This window comes from Epinephelus fuscoguttatus, linkage group LG16, assembly GCF_011397635.1.
Source record: "Epinephelus fuscoguttatus linkage group LG16, E.fuscoguttatus.final_Chr_v1".
Classification (NCBI taxonomy): Eukaryota; Metazoa; Chordata; class Actinopteri; order Perciformes; family Serranidae; genus Epinephelus; species Epinephelus fuscoguttatus.
The window spans coordinates 30,538,407-30,551,140 of record NC_064767.1 but is presented as its reverse complement, the minus strand read 5'-3'; the positions used below and the strand labels follow the sequence as shown (position 1 = coordinate 30,551,140).

At 41.4% G+C, this 12,734-nt stretch overlaps 1 protein-coding gene across 1 annotated transcript in view; it reads left to right on the top strand.

The window, feature by feature from the left end:
- Positions 1-12,734, top strand: part of LOC125903644 (regulator of microtubule dynamics protein 2) — a 40,978-nt gene that overhangs the window by 21,959 nt on the left and 6,285 nt on the right. The window contains exons 6-7 of the mRNA XM_049600681.1: positions 11,184-11,259; positions 11,857-11,934. Coding sequence (XP_049456638.1) covers positions 11,184-11,259; positions 11,857-11,934 — 154 coding nt within the window. The remainder of the gene's footprint in view (positions 1-11,183; positions 11,260-11,856; positions 11,935-12,734) is intronic.

Genomic DNA, 12,734 nt, shown 5'->3' with positions numbered 1-12,734 from the left:
AAAGTGAAGTTAAATACGGAGGGAGCATTCCAAGTAGTGCTTTATAGATGAATAGTAAACAGTGCTGTTCTCTGCGGGCAGTGAGAGATGGCCAGCCCACCTTGCTATATAAAGTGCAGTGATGTGTTGAATATGGGTCCCCGGTGATAAAGCGTAGGACACTATGGAAGATAGCATCTAGGGGTTTCAGAGTTGAGGCTGAAGCATTCATATATATTACATCACTGAAATCAAGAACAGACATTACAGAGGCATGTGCAATAATCTTCTTACTATGTGATGACAAACAAGACTTATTTCTATATAAAACAAAAAAACAATTCTAGACCTGAGTTTCTTGATAAGGAGATCCACGTGATTACAAAAGGAAAGCTTGGAGTCCAGCCAAATGTCCAAGTATTTGTAAGTGTTGACAGTTTCAATAAGTGGACCATGTAATGTGTGCTATGTAATGTATGCTAAAACAAGAGTTATTTTCATTGGACCTTGTGAACAACATACATTTGGTTTTGCCAGAGTTCAATACAAGTTTATGTGCTATAGGGGACAATTGGAAATGGTTGAATGCAGATTGTAAGTTATCAACAGCTGATTTAAGAGTGGAGGCAATGCTGTATAAGATAGTATCATCTGCATAATAATGGACATAGCAGGTTGGGGAGGGGTGAACAATATTATTGACAAAGAGAGAAAATAGAAGAGGGCCAAGAATAGACCCTTGTGGAATACCCTTGTGCAATACGAGAGAGTTGGATCTAGCTCCACCTGCAGAAACTGCACTGCGTTCTCCCAGTGAGATAGTTGGAGAACCAGTTGAGAGAGAGGCTATCAAGCCCGATGGACGAGAGTTTGTTTAACAGGAATTATTTAAATCTGTAAAATACATGCACAAATAGAAAAGAACACTCATGAAATAAATAGTTTCTCAGCAAATATTTGACACCACATAACTTAGTACATCATAATTATAATGCCAAATGGATATATGTAGTAAATTTATCAGCAACACTTTAACAGTAGTAATAGAAATACAGCATGTGGCGTACTCTAAGTTAAAGAGAAGGCCATCTTCTTGACCCACCAGCCTGATTAGAAAGATGGCCATACTGTTCTCATCTGTTCCTGTATGAGGGGAACTGTTGTCGAAACCACTGTAACTAACACAGTTATTGTTGTAATATGTTCATCTTAAACAGTTTACTGAAGTTGTTTACGACCTCAGTGTTAGAGCTGACTTTATGTTAAGATAACCAATACAAGGACTGTTGAGTCATTCTTAGCCTTCTTGGCGCACTCCCACAAAGCTGGTTAAAATCCTGGCGAGGCAGGTATGGTTGGATGCTCACCAAAATTTATACTGAAACTGTTTAAAGTTTGATGACACATAAACTCTGCTGTGTTAAACCAGTTTTAAACATCTACAATTAGTGCCTACAGTTTATGACTTGCAAGTTTTGAGCAAACCACACAATAACAATTCCCACCAAATGAGTTTTAAAATTATTTTATCTGTGTTTAATTTGTGGAAATTTGCTGGAATATTTTCTTTTTGGAAGTACAGTATATTCAGAAATTCTAGCCAGTAAACCAAAGTGACTTCATGCATAGTAACTCAGAGATCTGTGAGTGACAGCTTAACAGGTAGGGTGAGAAGGACAGTCTCAACAAACCTGCTCTGTTGTATCTGTAGCTCGGATGATGTTAGTACACTATGTCTCTGTGAAAGGGACAAGCACTTTAGCTGTGTAGCACCTAAGGGCCCGGATCCCCCAAAATATGTTTGAATTTAGACCAAATATGTCTGGGAGCCGCAAACACAGCTTGTCCTCCCTTCAGTGGCTTCTCCTAACAGGGCAGCAAATTGCAGCCTCTCTTTGACACAGTTTTTAGGGACATAAGCAGTGTATACTTTGTACTCATCAGAATCCCCAAAAATATTGTGCTGCGGTAAAATTAGCTTTGAAGTAGGCCGTCTTGTTTAGGGAGGAGGAGCAAGTACAGCCTGGCCTTCTGGTCCTTTCAAGGACCCAGCTTCAAGACCAATGCATTGAGACTCAACTAACACCATTACACACAGCCTTTCCATATTGTGTAAACAAGGGCTGCAACTAACAATTGTTTTTATTATTTAATCTGTTGAATCTGTTGATTAGTTGTTTGGTCCATGTCTCAAAATGGTGAAAAATCTCAATCAGTGGTTCCCAAAGCCCAAGATGACATCCTTAAATGTCTTGTCTTGTCTTGTCCACAACCCAAAGATATTGGTAAATGGTAAATGGACCTGCATTTGTATAGCGCCTTTCTAGTCATCCAAACAATCAAAGCGCTTTTTACACTGCGAGTCACGTTCACCCATTCACACACACATTCATACACTGGTGACCGAGGCTACCATACAATTTTTAACCCACTCACACACCGATGGAAGCATCATCAGGAGCAATTTGGGATTCAGTACCTTGCTCTAGGATACTTCAGCATAAAGACTGGAGAAGCCGGGGATCGAAACGCTGATCTTCCGATTGGTGAACCTCTGAGCCACAGCCATCCCAGTTTATTGTCGGTATTATGTTTACTATCATAAAGGTGTGAAGCAACCAGTAAAAAACACATTTAAGAGAATCAAATTACTCAAACTGATTAAACAATTATTAAATTAGTCTGCAATTATTTTAAAAGTTGGTTTAGTTGCAGCTCTACCATCGACCACCAATAACAGCCAATAACTGATCACACATCACAGATTGTAATGTACTGTATATCACAATTGGTGTCCATTACAAGTAACACAGTTTCTAATTTGCAATAAACACAAAGTACAGCTGAGGCTGGTGATAATGCTGTTAGTTTTGCAGGTGTTTGGTCATAACCCACAGTATTGACAATGCGATCATCTTCACACCACATTGCAGGTGCGGCAGAATGATCCTGTAAGTGTTTGCCTCTTAATACATTTTGTCCAGATTAGCACATAACAATCTTGGCAAAGATTAAGTCAGTAAGGAGGCCGATATAATCAGTGTCAGGGGTCAACAGTATCTGAAACACCATAATACCTGGCGTGACTGCAGACTGTGTACCGTGTTTACTGGAGTGTTAATGTAAAAAAATACATAAAAAATATCTATTGATGTATAAATTGATTTTTTTAACTCTCCTAACTACCGATATTGGCATTAATATCTGTCTCAAAACTCCAGTGTCATGTCCACACTCAGAAAAGTTTATAATTAACTACAAGTTGAGAAACAGCAAAACTCATTCTGTGAGGTTTTTATTTCTGTAGCACCAAGTCAATGCCCACAGTGAAAGACTCTCAGACTGTTAGCATAGAATCAGGGATTACACTAAATAACCCAAAGCTTTTACCTATGAAAAACCATTGATGTGCAGCTACAAGTACAAGACATTTGGGAACCTCATGCAGTCAAATACATGCAGCATCCTTTCTGAGCCTGTACATCGGGCGTTTGAAGAGTTGAAGTGATGAATGAATGTGATGTCCATATAACAGTCATCACTTCACAAGAGATTACGCATACTTTCCCACTCTGTCATGCACCAAATCTCTGTACTTTTCCCAGGAGAGGTGGATGAAGACTCTTTTGAAGTTGGATGTGTACAGAGGCGGTCAAAGAGCACCATTGAGACGGATACTATCAGTGTCTACACAGCTCTCCGCGCTGTCACCTCCTAATTTTTTAAAGAAGTCTCTGTGCATGTCAGAGTACACATCTCCACCTCTCTCCTCTCAGGTTTCATTCTTCAAAAGCACTCCAGTAATGTGTAGCCGATGTGACTGCCATAGAGCTTTCTAGTAAATCACTTTATTAAACAGCTGATGTGTGGACCACAAGGGGGATACAGCATAAGATGTGTTGAATGTGTGCGAGTGAGCATACAGTATGCCTGCATTGGGTTACATGGGGTGCTTTCGTGACAGTAAGTGTGAAGCCTATTTGTATAATCTCAGCAGGCTGACGGCTGTGAGATGTGATTGCATTCTTGTATCGCCGGCTTTGTTTATAGGTGCGTTTTCAATGATCCCACCGTGTGAATTCGGCCCATGTAAATCCCTGGCTAAAGGGCCTCTCTGATGGTACAAAGACCCGCGGATTAAGCAGGGAGCCTGTGGCAGTGCCAGCCAGAGGAGGAGGGGGGAGGATGGGGTCACTTTGACCTCTACAAAGAAAACTTTAATTTCAAACACGTGCCTCTGTTTGCCGCAGCCATCGTTAGTGTCACCGTGGCAGCATTGTGCTCTGTTCCCAGTAGCTGTGGAAACCCTGTGTGCATAAACTCAGACCTCACTGTACTTTGGTCCATCGCTGTGGGAACACTTGACACACAGCCACAAATCTCACCTCACATACAAAGAAAACACTATCAGCTCATTCTGTCATGGTGTATCAGCGCACTTCACACATTGTTTCACACAGGTTGTCCTTGAATTCCTCGAGTTCCTGCTCCTGTTTCTGTACAAGTTTTAGCCTGGAGTCCTGCCTGGCCCTCCCTGTCTTGAATGAGGTCTCTATGTTTGGATTTGAAGGCTGAAATCAATCTGCTGTTTCCGCCAAGCAGCTGACACTTAGGCCCTTTTGTTTTTCCCAGTAGAGTGGGGGATTTCACTGAGCCGCGGTAAAAACGCACACTAACCTTGCGCAATTAAGTGTTCTGTCCTCCTCTCATCTTCCCCCTGCCTGTCATGTTTTACCACCACCCACCTTTCCGCCGCCGCTTGATATTTCCCTTTTCTTGCCTTAGACAGTCGGGGAGAGATAGTATTTCAACTCAGTGAAGAAAGGAAAGTATAAACAACAGCAGATTGGCCCCTTAGGCTCAACACACCTCTCTACACCTTCGCATCCCGTCTCCTTATACGCTCACTCCCCTTACTTCTCTCCGCCCCTCCACTGAAGGCCTGGTGCAGTTTACACAATGACAATAGATATGTTGCGTAAGACCAAAAACAACACACACTCCAACCTCCACCTCCTGCATTGTAAAGAGACTCTGCTCTTTGATTTTAAGATGTTTTTGAAAAGTTTGAAAATTTCACATATAGAAGACAGAAGCACAGGCTGAGGATGAACTTGGACATTATCAGTTGAACTCCACGGGGGGAAAGTCCAGGTGACGAGATGAGCCAACACTATTATATGCTAGACCAATCATAAGCAGCTCTGCTACTGGCACTCCTGGGTACATATACTTCTTAGTAAACACTGCCAAAATGGCTACATGCTGAATAATGTCAGAGCTGGCCAATCAGAGGGAAGTATAAATATGTCTTGCAGTAGCCTAGATGTTACGCAATCCCTCCCCACCCCTCACCTGGGCATTGCTCAGTCTCAGTGTTGATTACTAAACCCCTCTGGTATGCTGCGCTGGTCGCTCTCCTCATTTCACCACTAGCAAGATGCAAGATTTATTGCATTTAATCATCAAAGCATATTTACAGTATGCTGGTAGAGAGAGAGTAAACACTAGCTGGTTAGCATAACTCCTGAAGGAAGATCGCCATAGCTGAGCTCATTAGTGTATTATTGACTTTGTCTCACAGAGCATAGCAGGGGTTTTCAAGGAGTCAAGAGATGCTAGGACTGCTTCTTGTTTATTAATCAGTGTCACTATGTTGTGATTAATTTTGTTCATGTACATATAATTAAAACTGCATATTGCATAAGGCTGTAAATGGCAGTTATTTGTAAACACAATTAATTTGCAGATGGAGCTGCACGATTAATCATTAGTGTCACAGTTCACATCTGTGAGTGACGTCTGCCCAAACCTAAAAGATACTTCACAGTGATATGGAAAAGGAAAAAGCAACATCTCATATTTGAGAAGTTGTTAACAGCTATTTTTTGGCATTTTAACCTTACATTTTGAAAATGATTAATCAGTTATGAAATTGTTGTTGATTCATTTTCTGTTGATTGACAAGTCATTTTAAGTCTAACTGTATGACACATAGTGTTTCATGACTGCAAGTATGAACAAGACTAAGAGTTTAGAGCCGTGCTAGCAACTCTGTGAGGCTGCACAATGTAGGCTGATGTCAGGATGCTAACTTGCTCACATTGAAAATGCCAAAATGTGGATGATCTCCACAGTGTCAAGTTCCCGCCCATACACACAGCTGACCAATCGGGAGCAACACCAATCATGAGAATACCATTTGGTACACATAACTGTCAATCAGGGCATCATGTCCCCCTTTTTGCACCATCAAATAACCAAACTTATCAGAAAACTGAACACTTGAACAAACATCAGTGTGATAAGAAAGAGCTTAAATGAGAAACCATCTTTGGGAAAAATCTACTTAATGTGTACTTTTTTTTACTTTGGACCATGTCCATACACTCTCAAGGAGGGGACGGGCTCTATGAGATGTACAGCAGCCAGCCACCAGGGGGCGATCGAGATGTTTTGGCTTCACTTTTGGGGAGTGGTCATGTCATCCATCTTCATTACACAGTCTATGGCTGCATCCAAATGTCCACCCTCTGGAATTGCGAACCGAGTCCTTGTGGACATCAGTCGTACGTACTGTGATGAATTAAGCGTCATCATGTAAAGTCTGCGAGGGTAGAGACTGCAGACAGCATTGCCATATAAACGTTCCAGCGATGATTGCTGTCATATTCTGTGTGCTCATCTGTCTGCAGATAAAGAGATATAAATCCCATGTATAGGTTTGTTTTGTAAGTGAACAAAAAAAATCTATATAACTTATAGACTGCAGACATTCAAGTACAGAGATGTTTGTGAATAAGGACTGGGCTATGAATTGGGTAGGCCTGTTAGTTACATCAGAAGGACTTTTGTTGTTATTTGTCCACTTTTCCAGCCTATGTATTTGGCGTTAAACTGTATTGTACTATAATACAATGCATTTGATTCCCTTTATGGCCTATATTTCTACATATTTCTGTATCATGATGTTGTTGAGTATTATTTCTGGCCTACAAGATTCAAGTTTTGTCGTAATAGGCTACAGTAACTGTTTTACATACACACAAGTTTTGTTTTTTTAGTCGGCTATTGGGAAAAAACTACAACGTCAAGAATTTATTGCAATAAATTGTGGGGAATCAAATCATTGAAGTCTGCTGAAGTCTGCACCCTAAGTGGACTCTCTGGAAGTCTGCAGAAAGTCGTTTTCAGGCCCCTTGTGGACTGGATGAATTGTAGATTCGGACAGCCCTAAGCATTCCCAGACTTCCCAGGAACGTGCCCACAAAGTCCAGAAATTTGGATTCAGCCTATGTTGTGGCTGTAAACCAAAGTATTGGACAAGTTTGACCTGATGATGGCACTAGATGGAAAGTGAGAGTTTTTACAATTCATCCGGAGGAAGACTTGAATATCTATACCAAACTTCATTTCAGTCCATCCAATAGTTGTTAGCTGCTACATGGCTAAAACGTGTTCAATTAAGCATATGATCCCTTAGCTGTTTAGTGTATTTTTGTCAAATGCTCATCCAGTACCACAGCTCCGAATGAGAACTGTTCGCTCTTTTCATGAAAATTTTTATAGCCACTGTTGCTTTTATTTTTTCACTTTGTTTAATTTGTGTCACGTAGTCGGAACGTGAAATCGCTAGATACTCTGACAGAGTTTTACTGCTTGTATGACAGGAGCTCAAAATTGAATTAAATTGCTGTGGCCAGGCACAAACCAGCCATGTTCTGGCTCCGTTTGCTCACAGCAGATATTGAGTCACCGGTGATGGATTTGCTCAAAGCCTTTACATCCAGCGGTGTGTTTTCATTGGAAGCTCGGCAGCACAACTGCAGACAGATAGCATCTCTGCTCCTGTGATGTTGTGGAGCGCTCCACTCATCGAGCGCCAACCAGTGGCAGCGTGGCCACACCCTGCGCTACCTTAAGAAAATAAACAGATCTTTTTGGTTACAGTTAACACACAATTCATCAGCCTGTGTTTTCTTTGCAAAGAAATTCTGGGCACTTAGGAGTGATGTGGTTAGTACTTGTCCTATTACTGTTCATTTTCCACACCGCCCACAGTAAGTAGGAGTAATGATGTTAAGCACAACAATTAATGTTTGCATGACATTTCACACAATTACAGCAACCTATAATATTTATCTTTTTTCATCTTGTACATTTTGATTAGGGAGTGGTTGAAACATTGTTAATTGAAGTCAAATCGCTTAGTTTCTCACTTGCCAGTTAGGAAGATCACTGAGCCTACATTAAGTTAATTTAGTAATTACCTGCTAATCGTGTAGCACAATTTGCATCCTGCCACAGCAAACTACATCTGGCGTTGGCATGCTGTGCATGATCACGATCCAGAGACAGAAAGAGTGAGAGTAACTACAGAGAACAGTAGCCCACCGCTAAATCATGCCCTGTTAAAAAATCCATTCACACATACCAGACACCTCAGTGCACACACACACGCAGTTGCAGATTCTATCTGCCATCAGCACCACCATGTCAGACGACACTGTCAGATGACCTTTGTACACGCTGATCCTTCATATAAAAAGGTATTTACGTTGTTCTGTGGTGTTTGACAGAGTACCAGCAGGATTAAAACAGCCTTGCGGTGAAAAGACTTTGATCAGCTCTCTCCTCTTCTCTCCAAACCCACAGCGTCATGCTGACTTACAGATCTGGAAGCTGAAATCGCTCTTTGTTTCCTCTCCACCTGCCCACTGGTCCAAGTCAGTGTATTAATTAGTGGTTGAAGGAGTAAGGTGAAGCAGCTTATCTCTGCTGATGATGCCTAATGAGGAGTCTTACTTAAGAAGGTTGAGTGTTGGTGTTTTTTCAGTCCTTTTGGTTAGTGACCCAGAAAAAAAGGTGGTGTAACGGAAAGGTGCTGCCGAAATTCTCTCCAATCCTCCCACCTATGCAAAACTTCACTTCTTGACGTCCGTACTGTAGTCAGTCAGGACTGTGCAGTTTGCTGTCATTATAATTCTTTGAGTTCATATTAATTCTAAGTTGTCCAAAAGGCTCAAAATGATGGATTCTTCAGTTGGGGCTTACGTTTCAATAGACGCACAGGTACAATATCAACAGAGAGAAAAAAGGTTATTTGAGTTGATGGTGCAGTGAAAATCATTTCTGTCTTTTGCTTCTTTCTTCTGCAAGATATCCAAGTCTGCCTGCATCATAACGATGAGGCAAGTGAGGACAGAGGGGATCTTGCCAAGCAAGGTCAGAGGTTTAAATTGCTCAACCAACTGGGTGGATGGATTAAATGAGTGTCAAGGCGTCCTTGTGTAAGACACTTATGCCCCCGCTGTCTTAAGGGAATACTTCACTGACAAAATGACCATTTGTATAACAATTACTCACCCCGTCTTACCTTGAATTTTTGAAGAAAACTTTGTTTTGCTCATCTGTCTCAACAGTGAACAAAGAATCCAAAAATGGCAAACATTCTCGATGAATTGAAGTAACAGGCGACAGTGTTAAACAACAGCAAAACTATATAAAATCATCTGTTTACAAACTCTCACACTGGTGCAGTATGCAGACTCATTTATCCAGCTATATGCTCGGTAATTCCCAAATACAGGCATTTTCACAAAACCCTAGCATTCTATTTAAAAAAATAGCTGCGGTATGTGATGCTCTGGGTCGTGGCATTTCTTGACATTCTGGGCAGCTGCCATAGTAAAAAGATCAAGTGGCCCGGTAGCTGCTGTTTGTGACCTGTGTGAAACCAAAAGTGAATCAGGTTCTTTTAAGAACACTGTAGTGTGCTAGTATACTGTGCTAGAGTCATATGTCACGTGGCCTATGTGACATGTGTGATGGCGATGTTATATTACATTAGTAGCAAACGTACTTCTTTTAAGCCAAACCATGATGTGTTTTGCTAAACCTAAACCTTTTTGGTTGGCTGAACCAAAGGAAGTAAACCTAAAAACATTATTTGCCTACATTACAAGCTTATTTTGAAAAACACTATGCATTTAATGAGCATAAACTGTGAAAACAGAAGTTTGTTTTGAAAACAGATGATGCATACAACAAGTGTAAATGGAATCGCTGTCCCTGAACATGTAAAATTGACACAGGAGGGGTACCTAGTGCATCATATTTTGACGTGAGGGGCGACTGACTCTCACGTCAAAATATGACGTGATGAAGCGTCTGCATTTGACGAGCTGAGAGTGAGAATGTGTTGGCTTGAACTAAGCTTGTGCATTCCGTTGAGCAGTGTTCAAACGCACACGCATGCCCAGGCGTGCTCCTCGTCCATGCCTGAGATTGTTTATGCAGAAGTGTTTTAAATACAAAAACGCATTAGATTGGGAAGTACTGAGCATTCAACTCAATAAATGAGACTATGATTATACTGCACCAGTTGTCTGAGAGGTTGTAAACAAATAGTTTTGTGTCATCAAATGCAGAGCCTCTAATTCATCAAGAAGGTTTTAAGACTGTAGGCATGCAGCTAAAGCAAAGTTTTCTTCACAAATGTAAAGTAACATGGGGTGAGTAACTGGTACAAATGGTCTTTTTGTCAGTGAAGTATTCCTGTAACACTAAGGTCCACCACACTTGTGTGAGGATAATGGCATACACTTTTGAAAAATCCATACTCAAAGGTATTGTTGAGTAACTATTGTTTTGTTGAGAGCAAATGCCTACTTACTCACCTCTGCACACCTGGCCAATTACTGCATGAAGTGGGCGTGCTTGCGCATTGTCGGTTTTGGAAAGTTACAAAAATTGCTGGATGCAGACCCCTGATTGTTACGTCAGGCAGGTGTGGGTTCAGGGGATTTCAGACACTGTTCAACCATCCAACAAATACTTCGGTTGAAGCATACTGACACGTTTAAACTGTCACACACGTTATTACACACTTCGTTTTAAATATCTTCCTTTTTTTCTGTACTTTTACTTGTTTAATCTTTTCTTGGAGAATGTTGTCAGCTGTGCCCTTAAAACGAGGATAGTGTTTACTGCCAGTTGAGGTGGTCATTGCCTTCTTGCAGCAGGAAATTTTGGGGGGTTCAGGGGACAAAGAAATCTGTGCAAGTCAGTTCAAACCTATGTTTTTTTTTTTCAGTAAATCTGTTGCTGTCTTTTTTTTCCTCTGTAAAGACACAATGAGCCAAGTAGGATTACCTGTAGACACCTGATACACAGTTTATCTGCATAATACCATCTCTCCACAGGTATGCCATCATGTGTGGGATTATGGCAGAATATGACACAGTACAGAACAAGATAAAGAACGGATACATCTTTAAGGTGAGTTGATCTCTTAAATAGACAGTTCTCTGGTGATACGTTGTGACTGTGCACCTTCTGAAACAAATTGTGACGACTTAATGAAATACTTTGGCTATTATGTGTATACAATTATATATATATACATATATATGTTGAACATTGCTTTTACCATGTACTCAGGGTAAAGGGGGAATGGCTACTCATATCACTTAAGCCAGTAAGCCACTCCTACAGCCATTTGGTTACATAAGATGGAGTGTGGAACAACAGCACGTAGCGTTTTATCTTCTGTCAGCGGCTTCCTCCAAACACTGTGTACCTGCAAAACTCTTGACAGGTGAAAGACAGAGCCATAGAGCGCTGGAGAAGGAAGATATGGGGGAAAAAAGCCTGTGGAAAAGAGTAAGGGAGGGTGTGTGACAGCCAGGAGTGTGTGGTCGCTCTGCTAGATCGCGTGTGTGAGAGGTGTTTGTTAAATACTTGTGGGTTGGTGAAGCAGGACAGATCAGGCCAGAACAGAAGGCAGTGGAAATAGCAGCCATGTCATGAATCAACAGTGAAAATCTTCACCCTGTCTGTCTGTCTGTCTGTCTGTCTGCCTGCCTCCCCTCCCAGGATCATCTGGATAAGGCCATTGAGCTGAAGCCACAAGACCCCATGTCCTACTACCTGCTGGGCCGCTGGTGCTATGCTGTATGTGACCCTCTTGACACACTGTGCAGCACATATATCTCTCCTATCTGTCCTCACATACACAAACAGTAAATTTATGGAGGCAGACATGTCTCTGTGCCCCCTCTCCTCCCTTTGTTAACCCACCCATAGTTTCCCCTCATTCATTCCCACTGTTTAGGCTTCCCAGAGGTTTATTTTTCCCTCTATGATATTCACAGAAAGCGCTACGGAAGGTTAACACCAGCCATTGTTAGCTTCAGATCAGATTGTGCCAGGGAGATATTTTCATCCTGTTTCTATTCGGCTCATGTTCTTTCAGTGCAGGCAGTTGTTTCTATAATGATTATGTCTGTTAATCATTTTACCACCTGTATTTTGGAAATGATTTGGGATGATAAATTATTGTCATTTATATATAAAGGTTTGCAGCTGTTTGCTGTGGAGTGTTCCAGTTGTTTCATGAGCCATTTGTCACGTAACTTGGTGCCAGTTGTCAAACTAACTGCCTGACAGGAAGGAAGCTATTACAGAGATTGCTCTGATTAAATTATATAATACTCACCTACACTGTTCGTACCAGAGAGGGAGTGAGGGCCTGTGCAAATTTAGCAGAGCAGTAACACCTGATATTTTCAGGGATTGAGTTTTATGGGCTGACTGCGGTGCGTTCATGTTCAACAATGATCTACTGTTTGTATTGAGCCAGCGGTTCTGTTTGAAGGGTCCTGTGATGACGCCAAAGCAACGCTACACCTGCAATTAGACATCGCTCTGATGAATGGTGCGCGGCAGGAACATTACATGTTTGACCCAGGCTT